The sequence below is a fragment of the Urocitellus parryii genome, chromosome 12, assembly GCF_045843805.1.
Source record: "Urocitellus parryii isolate mUroPar1 chromosome 12, mUroPar1.hap1, whole genome shotgun sequence".
Taxonomy (NCBI): domain Eukaryota; kingdom Metazoa; phylum Chordata; class Mammalia; order Rodentia; family Sciuridae; genus Urocitellus; species Urocitellus parryii.
The window spans coordinates 88199894-88217929 of record NC_135542.1 but is presented as its reverse complement, the minus strand read 5'-3'; the positions used below and the strand labels follow the sequence as shown (position 1 = coordinate 88217929).

The 18036-nt window shown below is 38.7% G+C and overlaps 1 protein-coding gene across 2 annotated transcripts in view; it reads left to right on the top strand.

The window, feature by feature from the left end:
• Positions 1-18036, top strand: part of Aak1 (AP2 associated kinase 1) — a 179422-nt gene that overhangs the window by 133433 nt on the left and 27953 nt on the right. Inside the window, exons 14-17 of one of the 2 annotated variants that reach the window (XM_026387175.2) lie at positions 591-820; positions 2656-2813; positions 4514-4618; positions 12622-12717. In XM_026387175.2, coding sequence (XP_026242960.2) covers positions 591-820; positions 2656-2813; positions 4514-4618; positions 12622-12717 — 589 coding nt within the window. The remainder of the gene's footprint in view (positions 1-590; positions 821-2655; positions 2814-4513; positions 4619-12621; positions 12718-18036) is intronic. The other variant, XM_026387176.2, reaches the window with a different exon arrangement.

Genomic DNA, 18036 nt, shown 5'->3' with positions numbered 1-18036 from the left:
GCAGAAATCATTTAGCATAAATGTATTTTAGCTGGAGGTGTGTCTTCTTTGACTTCTAACTGTGGTAGAAGGTAGGATCTATTGCCTGCCCTTTGGAAGCATTCTGACAAGCTGCTGTGTGACCTCAAAAGCAGAAAGAGGTCATTAAAGATACATTCTAGACCTTTAGAGCTAGGAATAACTTCTGTTATCTTCCTCTGTGGGCAGAATTACATTTGGTTACCTTGTATATTATTGGTGGGTAATAGGTTGGATTTATGTATAAATTCAAATATTATCAGGGCTGGGGATATAGCTCAGTTGGTAGAGTGCTTGCCTTGCATGCACAAGGCCCTGGGTTTGATCCCCAGCTACAAACAAACAAACAAAAAACAATCAAATATTATACTGGAATCTGTCTTAAAAGTTGCAGCCCAGATTGTAGAAGCTTTTTCTTTTTCTTTCTGAGTATTACTGGTAAACTTAACCATTTGAGTCCTATCTTAGCTCACTTGTGGCATTTTGTTGTTGTTTTGCTTATCTATTTGTTTTTCCTTTTCCTCCTCCTTTAAAAAAAAATAATAAAACACTTCTCTCTCTCTCTCTAACAGCTTCAAGCCCCAGTAAGACAACAGCCAAAGGTTCAAACAACCCCACCTCCTACCATCCAGGGACAGAAACTTGGATCTCTGACTCCTCCATCATCCCCCAAAACCCAACGAGCTGGGCACAGGCGGATTCTCAGTGACGTCACCCACAGTGCTGTGTTTGGGGTCCCTGCCAGCAAATCCACTCAGCTGCTCCAAGCAGCTGCAGCTGAGGCCAGTCTCAATAAATCCAAGTATGTGGTGCTTCCCCTTTGTTCTTCTCACTTTGTGGGCAAGGCTATCATGGGTGTTTTGTGTAATGCTTCCCAATAAGTATATGGGTGTGTGTAGATGTATATATAGTAGTGTGTGTCTGTGTTTAGGAAGAAAGTATAGGTATTCTGACCATGGAAATAGACAGAGAAATGTTCCCCCGGTGGGCAGACTCCCTGGGGGGAACTGGCACCCTCATTGGAATGCCCAGCTAGTCCCTGCTGAGGCTATTAAGATAACTATGTGGATGCACTACCTGGTTTACATAGTGACATACTTTGAAGGAGAGAGGCTCTGTGTTTGCATTAACCTGGACCTTATCTCAGTTAGCTAGCACTCAGGGTTAAAGGAATACTGGTCAAAGTATAGTCACTGGAGGTGGGTAATATGTAACTTTTTGGGTTATTAAAGAAGATGGCAGAAAGGGGTAGGCATTCCTTTTGTCTGCCATCCTTCTTTCTGTTTGCATCTGCCCCTTGTGTGTTTGTCTGTTCTTTGTGCATCTCCTCCACAATTCTCCCTGCACAGGTGTTCCTTTGTAAGAAAGGGAATTGTTTGTAGTATATGTACTGTTCTGTTCAGAAGAAACAATTTCCTGGGGCTGGGGTTGTGGCTTAGTGGTAGAGCACTTGCCTAGCATGTGGGAAGCACTGGGTTCAATCCTCAGCACCACATAAAAATAAATAAAATAAAGGTATAGTATCCATCTACAACTAAAAAAATTTTTTAAAAATTTCTATATGGCCCACTGTTTCCATTCTCTTATTTGTTGCATGCTATACAGTGTGTTATTTAAACTCCCAATCTGACCAAGTGTCTCCATGCTGAAAATATTTCATTGGTCCTCATTGTCCATGGGATGCTATCTGAACTCACTGGTAACCTCAGGAATGCCTGGGTGGACTTGCCAATGTCTACCTTCATGAGCTCTTGGCTCATCCCAAGCCCTCTCCTGGGACTGCTGCTGTTCTCCTCCCTTAGGAAATGCTCACTTTTTTCATTAAGATCAATGTCAGGGGTTGCCTTTTCTTTGACCTTTCCTCTCATATGTCATTGCGTCTGGGCCTTTATTGAGCATGTATCACATTGTTTTATCATTAATTATTCATGTGTCTGGCTGATGTGCCTGCCAGTTCTCCAAGATGAGGATCATGCCTCAGTCAGTTTTTGTAAACTAGTGACTGGCTCTGTGCCTGACATAAAGTAAACTTTGATGAGTGTTGAGTAAATGTAGTTTCAGACACTCATCTTTCTTGGAACTGTTAACTCTGAAGTTAAAAATCTTTAAAATAATTCCAGACAGACTTTAAAAGAAAACCAGGTAATGATACCTAGACACACAAAATGATAGTAGCCATTTTCATTTATCTTTAATTGTGATGGTGTCTCTTAATGCCATGGCTGCTAGATCCTGGAAGATGGAGGCAGCCTACAAAGGCCTCAGTCTCAGAGCTCCAAGACTTGGTTGTGGGAGCTCTTATATTGATCTCCATAGGATGCACAAGCCTAACAACAGGTTCCTTTGGGATCCTGAACTGAAAGGCCTTGCAGACAAGACTGAAAAACCAAGCAAGAGATTAAAAAAAAAAAATAGTGGGACAGAAAGAGTGATGAAGGAGAGGATACCTTCATGTCATTGAGTGGAAAGGGTGTCCATGGAAACTTTGTAGAAAGCCCCTTTAGAAAAACACTGGGAAATGATTAATTGCCTCTAAAAAGAATTTTATCCCAAAACAAAGAAAAAGTAGTTTGACTCTTTTTGTTTGGTTCAACTTTTATATGTCTTTTTGTCTCGTGGGGGTGGGAACCTACCTAGGTCTGCAACCACCACTCCATCAGGATCTCCTCGCACCTCCCAACAAAATGTCTATAATCCTTCAGAAGGTTCTACATGGAATCCCTTTGATGATGACAATTTCTCCAAACTTACAGCTGAGGAACTGCTGAACAAGGACTTTGCCAAGCTGGGGGAAGGTGAGGAAGCCATGCCTTTTTTGTGATTCTTGCCTGTAAATTCTCTATGCTGAGAAATAAGCAAGAGTTGGAATGTTAGCTCTAGAGGGATGTGCTTGTGAAAATGTTGGCTTGTGCCTGTCCCCAAAGGCTTGATTTCCAGGTATGCATATAAGTCAACTTTTATTTTTACCAGAACATTGAGGTATTTTCAGGAAATCCTGACCTGTGGTGGGTAGCAGCAAGGACAATGTGAGCATTAAAGAAGAAAATTGAAAGCAATTCAGTGGCATCAATCTGTCAATCAGGCTCATCCTTGGGGACTGTGATGGTGCCCTTCTTGTAGGTGGGTTTATTGTTCCAGAAAGTAATGACTGCTTGTCCATGAACCTATGCCTTCCCATGGACACTGATTCTCTCACTGTTTTCAGTGTTCTATATTATTGTTGACTGACCACCGAAAGGAGATTTTATTTTTTAAAAAGATACAATTCTGTCCAGAAAACTCATAGTCTAATTTGGAAGGCAGGATGGACACACACACACACACACACACACACACACACACACACACACACACACAGGCACATGCACACACTTTGGAACAATAGGTATATCTGTGGAAGTTTTCTAATATGCAGTTGGAAAAGAGGTCCCTCGGTGTACACAAGAGCACAGGTAAAGGTATAACCAGAACCAAGAGGACCAAACATTTTAGCTTTAACTATTATTTTGTAGCAATAATCTGTTGACCAAACATTTTAGCTTTAACTATTATTTTGTAGCTATCTTTTTTATTATTCATATTATTTTCCTGAGTTTTTAAACAGAATATAGGATATAAGGTTTAACTTTTTTGGGCAACTCACTTTCACTGTTATCTGTGCCAATTATTGTTCTGAACTGCAAACATAAGTACCTTAATGGACTGTCGAAACTGTAGTTTTTGTGCATAACCAACCTCAAGTTTTTTCTTTTTTAAATTCTCTTATTTTTAGTGATTTTTCTGTCTCCTTTCTGTTCATATAATACTACTGCCATCTTTACCACTTCTCACTTCTAAAATGTTTCCAACGTAGAAAACAGATCCTTAATACAAATCCTTAAAACCAAGTTGTTAAGTAGATTCCCAGTGAAGGCTGGAGGTATTCTGCTTTGAGGAATGAGATTGTGCTTTAAGGCTTGAGCTCTGTGTTCACTCACATTCTGTCTCATGTGCCTGCTCATTTACTTAAAAAACATAATTGTGGCCAGGCATGGTGGTGCACACTGTAATCCCAGCAACTCAAGAGGCTGAGTCAAGAGGATAACAAATTCCAGACCAGCCTAGACAACTTAAAGAAACCCTATTGCAAAATTTTTTAAATCGAAAAATAAAAAACATTTAATTGTGGTAAAATACACAAAACATAATATTTACCATCATAGCCATTTTAAATATATAGTTCAGTAATTTTAAGTTCATTCACACTGTTGCACAACCAGTCTCCAGAATTCTTTTCATCTTTCAAAACCCATGTGTTGTCTCTTTTGATTCTTAATAGTTTCCTTCCTTTTCTGTTATTGGAATGACTAGACAGGACCTGTGAATAGTCAAGATGTTGCAGTAATACAGTAAGAGGAGTCTGAAAGGCAGTCAGAGGGTGCCCTTCCCCTCCACCATTTGTAGATGCATCACAGGATTCTGCTAGAATGAACCTAATGGTATTTTGTATCTCCAGGCAAACATCCTGAAAAGCTTGGCGGCTCAGCTGAGAGTTTGATCCCAGGTTTCCAGTCAACCCAAGGTGATGCTTTTGCTGCTTCCTCATTCTCTGCTGGAACTGGTAAGTGTGGCACTCATCTGAGACAAGAGGCTCACTATTGTCACCTTGACATTGTTCTCTTCACAGATAGCTATCACATGCTCCTGAACCCCAGCTCCTGGCAATAACTCATATGTTTTTCTTCATTCAAAAATGGTCCAATTGAAAAGGGATAGAGAAAGATTTAGAATCACTTTGAATTAAAGTGGTACAATGACCTGGCAGTGATATTACCAGATTTGCTCTCTCTAGTTCAGGACATTTCTTAAACAATATTTCTAAATTTGAGGAGCAGCACTCTGGTAATCTCCTGTCATTGCTTAGGTTCTTTGGGGTAAATTCAAGAATCTAAGAATTAGATGATCTGTCTGAACCTGAGACTCTACTAAGCTTTGTATATTTGTGCTTTGGGGGAGAAGGAGGAATTTTCTAATAAGATTTTTTAAAAACAATGGAAGCAAAATAATAAGAGATCTATTTTCCTCTTTATTAATAAAAATTATGCATATTTATTATATAATATAGCAATTTATAGAGAAAAATTTTAAAATACCCCATGATCTAACCACTGAGAGGTAGCACAGAGATACCATTTTTGATGTCTGTTAGGCATTTAACTTGTTTAGGGTCACAGATATCTTTGTGAATCTAACAAAAAATAGCTCTCACCAAAATACATGTGACCACATCTTGTACTGTTTTAGGCCCAGAGATAGGACTCTGTTGAACATCTTTACAGTCATATTTTAAAACCTGATTTTTTTTTTTTTCACTTAATCAGTCTGGCAAATTTTCCTCTCTTCATTAAAGAAAGTCCTAAAATGTCATTTTAAAAATGTATGCATTGAATTCCTTTATATGACTAGATTCTGATGTTATATAACTACTTACCTCTTTTTTTAAACATTATTTTGATTTCACTGTTTTACTATTTTAAATGCTTTAGTAATGGACATGAGCTTGTGATTGATTATATTTGTAGGATATAGAATTTGATATGCTTAGTGTTTTTAACCTCATAAATTTATTTCTGGTTAGAACATCTGCATCCATTCCATAGTTTTTGGTGTGTGATGCACTTATTCTCATGATTTTCTGGACTTGCCTTAAGTTGAAGTTTTAGTTTCTTCTTAACTAGGAGTCACTTAGGGTATGTTTTAACTGCACTATAATCAGTATGGTCTATGCAGTCTGCTGTAGGTTATTACTGGTTGACTGTGGCCCATTTTTATCATTTTGTAAATGACCTATGGGAATTTGTAGTTTTCCATGTCAATAAATATTAATACATAACTTTTTAATGGAAGAATAGTAACATTTATGAAATATCTCTTCTCTAAATATTAATATTATTACAAATTTTTTTTATCATGTAAGCATTCTTAAAACTAAATTTTTTTCTATTTTGTATAATTTCTTAAATAATTTCTAAGAGATTATATGTTAATTAAAAGATACTGTATTTGAGGGCTTTTGATACATATTTCCAAATTGCCCTCCAAGAAAGCTATAAATATATTTTCTTTTCATCAACATTGAATGAGAGTAACTTTACCCACTATTGCCTTGCCCTGCCCAGCCCAGAGACAGAGGACATTGTTTTCTGGACATTTTTATTTGTTTGGGGATTGATTTTGTTTGTGTCCTTTGCTTTTTTGATATTCTGGGCTCATTCTTTTCTTTATTAATTTATAGGAGCTCTTCTTATGTCGTGTAATGTAAACATTTTCCCGGTTTGTCATGTGTACTGTCTATGATCTTGTCAGACCCTCTTGACAACCCTTTGAAGTATTTTTTCTGTACATCAATTTTTAATTGTATGGATTGTGTTTTTCTTGGTAACTAAAGGTTTGCTATTTTATTATCTTTTTAAAGACAACTTTTAGATTTATAAAAACCTACCATTTCTGTCTTTTTTGTTTGTTTTTCGTGGCACTGGGGATTTAACTGCAGGGCTTCCTGCATGCTAGGGGCAAATGCTTTACCACTGAGCTACATCCCCAGCCTTTTCTACTTCATTTTGAGACAGGATTTCCCTAAGCTTCCCATGCTATCCTTGAACTTTAAATACAACTTAAGGAATAAAAAAGGTGTGTATGGTGACACCCATCTATCATCTCAGCTACTTGGGAGACTGAGGCTACAAATTCAAGACCCGCCTAGGCAAATTAGTGGAACCCAGTCTGAAAAAATTAACAAAAAGAGGGCTGGGGATGTAGCTCAGTGGTACAGCACAGCTGGGTTCAATCCCCAGTACCAACAATAACACAAAAATTCAAGACCCAGTTATTCACGATGGTTGACCAAATGTTTAAAGCATCAACCATTGTGCTTGAAATAGAACATCATAATTACAACCCACCATAGTTCTTAGTGGGGTAGAGTTTTCCTGGAAGATGGATTGTGTATAAGCTCTCAGAGAATGTTTTTTGCTACAGCATCTTAGCATTTAGTACAATATTTGGCTTAGTACAAATTAGCTAAATGATTGAGAGCCAGGTAAATGTTGTTTTTTTTTTTTTTTCCAAAGCACAGGAGCTTAGATTCACCAGTGTTAACCTCAGAGTTCCTTTAATTATTTTCCATCTACCACTAGCTTACCACCCCAAATTTTTTTTAATTTTTAAAATTTTTTTGTAGTTGTAGATGAACAGATGCCTTTGTTTTATTTGTTTATTTTCATATGGTGCTGAGGATCAAACCCAGTGCCTCACACATGCTAGGCAAGTGCTCTGCCACTGAGCTATAGCCTCAGCCCAACACCCCCAATTTATATACCTAATTCTCAGTTTGCACACATGGCTATGCTTCATAGTTTGTGTGAACTATTTTCTTAGAGAAACTATTTTGTCTTTGTTTTTGTCCCTTATCCCATCTATCTTTACATTTACTTTGAAAGCCTTAAATGGCAGTGTTTCTTTAAGGAACTTGAAGGTCTAGTCACAAGCACATATTAGAGTACAGTTATATCAGTAATAACAGCAAATATTTATTGAGCATGTGGTAAATGTCAAGTGACTGGGTAAATGCTTTTTTGTGCATTATCTTGGGTGATCCTCACAGTGGTCCACTTCTACAAAGTCACAGCTAGAGAATGATAGAGATGTTTACCTGGGCAACCACATCTCAAAAGAAATAGTGGTATCAAGCTTTTCCTCATTTTATACATATTTTTCTGTAAATATTGGCACTGTCCCTTCTTTCTTTTTTGTAGGCGTGAACTTTTTTCTATAATACCTTCATTCTTTAAAAGTGAAATAAAACTCATGTGTCCAGAAATTCATCTTTCCTCCTTTGCATGAAACATAGAATGGCACTATTTTCTTTTCTTTTCTTATAATATTCATTTTTTAGTTGTAGATGGACACAATATCTTTATTTTTTTTTTAATCTTTATGTGGTACTGAGGATCAAACCCAGTGCCTCACATGTGCTAGGCATGCACTCTACCACTTGAGCCACAATCCCAGCCCCTTTCTTTCTTTCTTTCTTTTTTAAATATGTTTTTAGTTGTTGATAGATCTTTATTTTATTTATTAATATGTGGCACTGAAAAGAAGAGCACCATTTTCTATAAATGTTCTAACTGAGCTAAAGCTGTTGTTGATTTTAAACCTTCCGATAAGTCAGAAGAGAAACTGTGTCCAAAATTTAATAATGGGTTAGGTACTGTGGCACAGGGCTATTTAAACATTTTCATGGTAAAAGCTACAAAAATATTGATAAACTGTGTTAGAGGAGAAACAGGCAAATGTTTAAAACTTCACATTGTGTGTTAGTATATTAAACATTTGCCTATTGATAAATGTGCATTGGTAAAATTTGGAGAAATAGATAAAAGCCCAAAGAAACAAGTAAAAAGAACTCATGAGTGAAAAACAACAACAACAAACTCCTGGAGCTGGGAACCTCATGGAGTGCTAGCACTTGCCCAACATGTGTGAGGTCCTGGGTTCAGTTCACAAAACAATAGCAAGACAAACAAATTCAAAAAGCTTTCAAGCTGGACAGTGGGACATACCTCTATTCCCTGTGGTTCAGAGGCTGATGAAGGAGAATTGCAAGACCAAAGCCAGCATCAGCAACTTAGTGAGACTCTGTCTCAAAATAGAAAAGGGCTGGAGTTGAGGTTGTTTCTCAGCGATAGAGTGCTTGCCTAGCACGTACTGGGCCCTGGGTTCGATCCTCAGCACCACATAAAAATAAACAAACAAAATAAAGGTATTTGTCCATCTACAACTAAAAAATAAATAAATAAAATAGAAAGGGGCTGGGGATGTGACTCAATGGTTAAGTGCCTCTAGGTTCAATCATTGGTACTTAAGTCAGCTGACTTTTCACTTTTCACTGTATTTATATCTTGAGTTTTATTTTTACTTTTTTAAAAAAAGAACTGTATTTTCAGTTTTGTAATTTGCTTTTTTCTTTGAAATATGTTTCATTGTGCCTCATGTTAAAATATTTCAGAGGCTTAAGAGCTATGATTTTTTACCTTCTCTTCCTCCTTCTGCTTTTAAGAAACCCAATTAAAAACCAACTTTAATAATTCAGTTATAGCAATTGAGAACAGATTAGATTTTTGCAGAGGATAACACTAGGATTCAGAAGTAGGCGGATCTGGAAAGGGATAAGAATGAGGGGATTTACCTGCTTGAGCTACTGTTCTGTGGTGGTGCTCAACTAACCCATGCATAGAGCCAGATAGCAAAGTACTGCACACATGGGTTGGAGGAACTGCTCAATGCTGCCAGAGGGAATTAGGGGTCCACGGAGGAGGCAGTTCAGAGATTAGGCAACAGAGTTTGAAGGAAGTTGTAGGCCACAGTGAAGGAAGTTGAAGGTGCAACGGGGAGGTTGAGGGTCCCAGATGAGTTTAGAAGATACGAGGTTGGCATCCTAGCAAATATTGGAATCCAAGGAAAGGGTAAGGGTTAGAAAGTGGGAATTCGAAATCTGAGGAAAGGAGGTTAAGAGTGGGGTGGGTAGGATGTCTGAATAGGTCAGAGGTGAGCTTCCCTCCTCTACCTCCCTCCTGGGTCAGGCTTCAAGTGGGAGTAAACAGGCACTCACAGTCCATAATTGGTGTGTCAGTCACTGAGCTGGGTGTGGTAGCAACTGCTAGCACACTGGGGCTGATTGGTTATTAGGCAAGACATAGCCATTGAGGCGAGTGGGAGAGTCAACAGATACCTTCAAAGAGCCTCCCGAGGCCCCTGCACTCTTGCCACCATTTCATTGGCCCGGGCCACTAGACTGCTCACTGGCAGTATACCACTGCACCTTCCTTTTCTTCTGCCACATCTGGACATCCATATGGTCTTTCTCTATTGCTGATACCTCCTGCAAATATGGGTAAGCTGGGATGGGGGACATATGCATACTGAGTGAGGGTCACATGTGCTCTCTCTTTCTCCATGTCTGTGCTTATAATACTGAGTTTCTGCATTTCAGTGGCCTCTTGGGTAAGGATAGGCATCATCTCTCTCGAAACCCATGAGGGAGCCAGGTTCCAAGGACTGGGAGAATTGGTGGTTCATCCAGTGATCTCACCTTTGCCTTTCATGCTGTTGTGTATCTCAAACCAATGAGGCAGCATTGGGGTGGCAGAGGTGGCTGCCATGACAACAGTGGAATCTGTCCAGGGGACACAGGGTACTGGGGAGGGGAGAGCAAGAGGTTAAGGTACCAGGAACTGATTCTCAGGGGTATGTAGCTGGGAAAAAAGGCCAAGTCAGCCTGCTGGTTAGAAGAAGCATAGAATTAGCGGGTAGAGAGAGTGAGAGCAAGAAATTCACCTATTTCTTCCTAGCTGCCCATAGACCCCAGGGGACTGTCCTCATACGGTGGAGAAGGAGATCAGAGCCAGATGCCCATAGAGATACCTTCAATAATGCCCACACTTTGAATCCTTGTAAGTCCATTTCACAGATGGCACAGTGGGGCTTAGAAAGGTGAAGAGAAGTGCCACACATCTGATGCCCCTGGCCAAAGAGGCTAGTAGAGAGGGAATTGGTCCTCAAGACTTCCAAATTCAACCTAATACCGTACAGGTGTGAAGGAGGGATTCAGGGGGCATCGAGAAATATATAGATCTCTCTCCAAAGAGAGATCTGAAAGAAGACAGAGATATGAGTGGGGAAGGATGGAGGAAGAACAGAGCAGAGGTATCCAGCTTTAGCAGAGGGCTACGGATATGGACCTCCTACATGCAGGACTGTGATGATGGTGATGGACACAGAGGTGTGGGTCACGCAGGCAACAAGTTAAAAACCAAAGAGAGACTATGCATAGAAATGGATATGTGTTGCTCAGCTTTCCATTACTGTGACAAAATATCTGAGTAATAAAATAATACAGAGAAAAAGGTGTTTTTGTTGTTGTTGTTGTTGTTTTTGTGGTACTGTGGATTGAACCCAGGGCCTTGTTCATGCAAGGCAAGCGCTCTACCAACTGAGCTATATCCCTATCCCAGGAAAAGATTTTTATAATATTCTTTTTAGTTGTAGATGGACACAATAACTTTATTTTATTTATTTATTTTTATGTGGTACTGAGGATCGAAACCAGTGCTTCACATGTGCTAGGCAAGTGCTCTACCACTGAACCATAACCCTAGCCCCAGAAAAGTTGTATTTTGGCTTATAATGTTGGAGGTTTCAATTCATGGTCACATGTTCCTTTTGCTTTTGAGCCTGTGGTGAGGCAGCACATTGTGGTGGGGATGATGTGGCAGAGCAGAGCTATTCACCTCATGTCCAAGAGGGAGGAAGAGTAAGAAACTAGGGTCCCGTAGTCCCTCCTGAGGGCACAACCCCAATGACCTAAAACTTCCCTATGGGCCCCACCTCTCAAAGTTTCACCATCTTCAAGTAGTGCCAAACCAGAGGACCAAACCTTTAACACGGGATCCTCTGGGGGAACATTCCAGATCCAAACTAAACTATTGAAAACAGAGTAATCTAGGCAACAGTATTTCACATTGCCAGTGATGCTGACCTACAGTTGTGTAGGTGTCTCCATTAGGGGAAGCTGGGGGCTCAGTTCACAGGGCTCTACCTACAGCACTTTCCTTTGATTCTTTAATTATTTCACATAAAAAAATGTTAAACATATTTTATCAAAAGCAAAATGAAATTATGACTAATGAACAAGCTGAATACTGAAGTATAATATAAAAAAAACCAAGAAACCTGAGTTCTGCTCTGCTAGTGGACCTCTGGCTTGTCTCCTAATTGGGGTTTCATTTTCTTTTCTGGAAAATAAGAAAATTGTGCTAGAAAATTCTAAGATCTCTTCTGATATTCTTTAGGGTATATAGATTTTTAGAAATTTGGAATTTGCCAAATATAGAATGAATGCCAGTAGTAGGGTAGGTATGGTACAGGGGTCAGGGCTTATCTAACCCTTGTAGTATGCAGGAACTCTATTTCTGCCTCTTCCTTTGTGTCTGCCTAGCACTTTATTAAATATTATGATGATACAACAAGACTTAGTTCCCAAAGGGCCTCCAAGAGGTGATAGGTACAGGGCAAGCAGTTATACACATGTGCTAGTATCTGCATACCAAATGTATGATATGGACAATAATCCCATAGGAATTCTGAAAGGGATCCCTATAGGCTACAGTGTTCAAGGAAGACATAGAAGCTTAGGCATAAGAATATCCTGGTTTGAGTACTCACCACATCTCATAAACATAAACGAACACATAATATATCTCATAGATATTTTGCTGTTAACCCTAGATTATTTAGACTTACTCCCTTGTGTACACTTATAATCCCAGCTAATAGGGAGGCTGAGGCAGAAAGATCACAAGTTCAAGTCTAGCCTCTGCAATTTAGTGAGATCTTGTCTCAAAATAAAATAAATAAAAGAGATAAGTACTGAATTCAATCTCTAGTACCATTTAAAAAAATTTTGTTAGACTTACTCTATAATTTGGTTAATTCATCTCAATTTACTTGCTGTTTTCTGCTTTTCTTTTTTTCTCTCCTAATCTCTTTCCCTCCAACCAATACCAGCTGAGAAAAGGAAGGGTGGGCAAACTGTGGATTCTGCTGTCCCACTTCTAAGCGTTTCTGATCCTTTCATTCCTCTTCAGGTACCTGATGCACCAGGTGGGTGAATAGAGCTGATCTAAGGTTAAGTAGCTTTATTCCTATGTCCTAGGACCTCTGTAGAATTATATTGTAAATGCCCTGTGGAAAGGGTCTGAATTCTAAGCCCTAATAGTATAATTATTACTGTGTCTCAGCAAGAGGGACAGACTTATCTTGGAGGGTACCAGCCCTTAGCAAACATAATCAAATTAGTTCATGTTATACCAAATTGGATCCCATCTCATATCAGTCTTCTCTTTTTTATCCTCAGTTGTGTTTATGGTAATTTGGGAGGCTGGTGTATCAGAAAGAATATGATTAAAAGAATGTGGTGGTGGGACCTGTAAAGCATGTGATAAAGAAACAAAATATAGGGGCTGGGGTTGTAGCTAGTGGTAGAGTGCCTGCCTCACACACAGGGGGCACTGGGTTCGTTCCTCAGCACCACATAAAAATAAATAAATAAAGATTATATCCACCTACAACTTAAAAAAAATTAAAAAGAAAGAAAGAAAAAGAAACAAAATATATATAGTGGATATAGTATGATGATGGGATTGTGGGTGACTTCTTGTCCAGTTTCTATTTTCTGTAATGTGCTTTTACTTTGTATTCTAAAAATACATAATAAGAGTTGACAGGGAACCTGAGTCTGGAGACTTAGGTTCCCTTCCAGACTCCACCACTACCTGAAAACCTTCTGTGTGAAGTAAGTTGAACTGCAGGAATTCAAATATTCCTTTCAATTTTCCACATAACTGATTTTAAAATAAGCAGTCTGAAAAAATAAGAAATGGTTAGTGTGTTCTGATTGAAACTAATTTTGCAATAATAATTGAACATTTTCCATTTGGAGCTTATGAATGCCAGAAATTCTCTCCTGCTACCCTCCCTGCTTCTTCTTTTTTTTTTTTTTTGGTGGGGGAAGGGTAGCTGAAGTGGGGGGTTGTGATGAAAAAAAAAAGTCTGCCTTTATGAAAAAATAAATAACTTCAACTCCTTAGCACAGCTGGCAGTCATTTTGCTTCATTTTTCCTTTTTTCCTGATTTTACCACTTCTGAGTCTTGACCTTGAACTGATTTAGGAATTGGTTTGGTTTTTCTTCTCTCCCAAAACGTTAAGGATATTCAATTGGTTGCCTCAAGATTTGAAGTGATTGTGATATTCCTACCCTCTACTTAACAAAGACAGGTTGCAGCAAGGGTACAGAGATAGCTCTTGTTTCATTAGGCAATTTGTTGACCCTTCTAAGAGAAGCAAATGCAGCCTTGATCAGTAGTTTTTTGTAACTTTATTGCTTGCTGCACCTGGATATAGCTCAAAAATATCTAAAATCAACAAGGAATGATTTAATAGATGTTGGTTAAGGAAAAAGGAAGAAAAGAATCAAATGTAGGCCCTTTTTTTCTCTTAAACATTTCACTTATATCTGGCAATACTTGGACAATTTTGTGCAGAAGATTGGAAATGAAACCCTGGGCCTCTCTTCTCCCTGTTCTGCCAGTCCTGGGATCAACAAGGGAAAGATGTTATAGAGGTGTTGTCTCTTTGACACACTTTCAGCTTCTTGATTTGCTGTTGCCCAGATGGCTCATGGGCTACAGGAGCTAGAAAGATGGTCTCTTTGCCCAGGATAGACAATAAGGGCCCTGGGGCAAATAGCTGTTTTCTGCAACTCACGGGAGTCCTTTGGGTCAAGATTGGGGAACCAGAGGCACATGTCTAGGGCTCAGAAGATTTCCTACAGGTTGTAGAGATAAGTCTGGGGACGACAGAGCCAGCTGACTGCCATTCTGCCCTCCTTATTGTTTTTGTTCCTGTTTCCTGATCCTCTGTACTTTTTTCATTCTGGAGGATTCCTGCAAAAGTACTAGTGGTTGGGCTAGTATGTAGCTCAGTGGCAAAGCACCTGCCTCGCATTCACAAAGCCCTGTTTTCTATCCCTAGTTCCAAAGAAGACCCCCTCCCCCAAAAAAAGAACCCCACCAAAATAAATAAAATAATAAGGTTGAAAAGAAAGTATTAGTGGTACACATTTTAATACAAAGTGACTTTTATATACTCTTGAACTCCTCTTGGATTTTAGTGGAAAATCTATGAAAAGCAGGGCATGGCTGGGTGCAGTGCCCCATAATCCAGCAACTCTAGAGGCTGAGGCAGGAGGCTCACAAGTTGGAGACCAGCCTTGACAATTTAGCAAGACTCTGTCTCAAAATTGAAATAAATAAAAAGGGCTGGGGTATAGAGTGCACTGGATTCAATCCTAGTCCTCCCACCAAAAAAAAAAAAAAAAAAAAATGCTGGGCACTGTGGCATAGGCCTGTAATCCCAGCTGCTTGATGGGCTGAGGCAGAAAAATTGCAAGTTCAAGGCCTTCTTGGGCAATTTAGTAAGACCTCATCTCAAAAGAAAAGAAGAAAAAAACTATTAAAATAGGAAATTTTAATAGAATTTCAAGTGTCCTTTTTGTTTTTCAGTCTGTCAGATGAGACTTGTCTATTGAAAACTTCTGTCAGGGGCTGGGGATGTGGCTCAAGCGGTAGCGCGCTTGCCTGGCATGCGTGCGGCCTGGGTTCGATCCTCAGCACCACATACAAACAAAGATGTTGTGTCCGCCAAAAACTAAGAAAAATAAACATTAAAATTCTCTCTCAAAAAAAAAAAAAAAAAAAAAGAAAACTTCAGTCAAACATGTAGCTTCTTTGTTCTTCAGTGAATTCTCATGTCACTGAGTATAAAATCCATACTTCTTACTGTGACCTACAAGGCCCCAACTGACGTGGCCCTTGGCTCCCCCTCTAATCTCAGCTCAGAGCACTCTTCCCTTCAATCTTGTTTTTCTTCAACAAGATAAGCCTGTTCCCACCTTAGGGCCATTGTGCTTGCTGGTATTCTGCCTGGAAAGTTCTATTTCTGAGTGTTATTTGACCTTTTATGGTCCAAAGAGAACTCTCAGTCATGCCTCTTGGCTTTTTTCTTCATAGCACGTACCAGGATATTGTCTGGTTTTTCTTTATCATCTGTCCTTCCTCATCAGAACGTCAGTGTCCTCAGGCAGGTGGAACTTCTGAGTTTTATTCAACACTGCACCACCAGTACCAAGAACTCTGCCTGGCAGGGTCAGCACTCTGCCAGTATTTGCAGATCAGATGCATGAATGAAATGGAATCTGAGGCTAGAAGCCTTTTGGCAGCCCCTTACCCTCCGTATTTGTCCCCATCACCCAGACAACCAGACTGCTGGCTTCACAGCCTTCCATCAGTGTCTGTGCCAACCCCCAGCGAGACCTCCCACCCACTTTTTGAAATGAACAAAGGAAGACAGGCCTCCAGTGTCAGGAAGCAGTGAAACCTTGGGCTGATGAAGGAAGTGTCTAGGCTTAGCAGATCCTTCAGCCCCATCCTTCCTTGGTGCCCTCCAGAATTAGACTAAGTATACCACTATGCCTTTGATTATGTATTTAATTTAATATTCAGCCTCTAGCACACTCAGTTAGAGCTCCTTCATTAAGGCTCTTATCTCTTCCTTTAGCATCTTGAACTCAGAGATCAGTGTCTCTTTGGGACCTGGGCAAAATGCAAATTTGCTTTCCCACCAAAAAATTTTAAAAAATAAATAAACAAATAAAATCAGTTTGTCATATCTCCAACCCACTTTGGACACCAGTCATGTTTGGTTTTTTGTTTTTGCATACACACTCATATTCCACATTCAACTGTCTCCATGACCATAGAATCTTAGTATCCTGGAAATCATGCCTTTCAAGTGACTTTGCTTTTTAAATATTTTTGAATTTAATTTCCCTTGATTTTCATAGATATTCCTGAGTGGTAGGTGGTAGACATGTCAAGCATCATACTTTGTGGTTGAGGCAGTGCGCTGTGTGCCCTGTACCTGCCTTTCTGCTGCCCTTGATCCCCAAGCTGTGGGCATTTCTTCATCCTTGGGACACCTCACAGATCAATAAACCTTTGACTAGAGAGCTAAATTTAAGGTTTAGGGAAATTTAAAAATGGATTTGGACTTGGGCTCTGGCCTCTTAGTAGTGAGCAGGTTTTGGTCAAATCACTTAAATTGTATTCTTATTCTTAAAATTGCTATATTAAAACCTATCTTTAATGGGATACACATGAGGGTCAAATGAAATCTTGTATTTGAAATTATTATGTACATTTTAAATTACCATAAAGATGGGAAATGATGTTATAACTCTACTCTGGGTCCTTATTCCCAATAGGAGACTCCTAATTATAAAGTAATTTTTCTCTTATTAAAATTAAACTTGCTCTTATAACCTTTTACACAGCTGAGAGCAATTAAAATAGATTTCCTGGATTGTCACACTATGGGTAAAAATGTCACTGGGTGATTGTGGTTGGTTGGTTGGTTGGTTGGTTTTGAAGACGATTTTTATTTTCAAATCACAATAAAATGAGTTTTTTTTGAATGCCTGGAATATTAAAATCATAGCCATGAGAATTTATATATTCCCAGAACTGCCAAGGTATGACTAGTGAAACTCATAAAGTTTTTCATTGATGCTGATATGCTGCCTATTCATTTATTTTCTTCTATTTATATTAAAGAACAGGTAAGTCATAGATAATATAAAGTTTTAAAGTATGATAGAAAAGATTTTTCTCTGAAAATTGGGCAAAAAATTTGTAATCAACTATTTTTAAATTTTTACTTGGAGAATAAATATTTTCTAATCTTTAAAATTTACCTAAAATTTATCATTTTGACCATTTTTAAGTATACAGTTAATTTGCATTAAGTACATTGTTTTGAATCTGTCATTACCACACATTCACATAAATTTTTTCAACTTGCAAAACTGAAGCTCTGCACCCAGTAAACAATAACTTTTTTATTTCTCCCTCCTCCCAGCCCCTTACAACCACCATTCTACTTCGGTCTTTATGACTTTGACCACTCTCTAGATACCTCATAAAAGGAGAATCATATAGGATTTATCCTTTGGTGGCTGCCTTATTTCTCTTAGCCTAATGAAGATTAATCCATGTTATTTTTCAGGATTTCTTTCTGAGTAATAAGTCTGAGTAATATTCTGTTGTGTAAAAATACCACTTTTTTTTTTCATTTTCTTGTTGGACACTCAGGTTGCTTCCATCTTTTGACTATTGTGAATAATGCTGCTGTGAACAAGGGTGTGCAAATATCACTTTCTGACTAAATTCTTTTGGTTTTCAATTCTTTTGGATATATACCCAGAAATTAAATTGCTGGATCATATGGTAATTCTATTTTTAAATTTTTTTGCATTCCCACCAGCAATACATAAATGTTTGAAAAAAAAATTATAAAAACTTTTT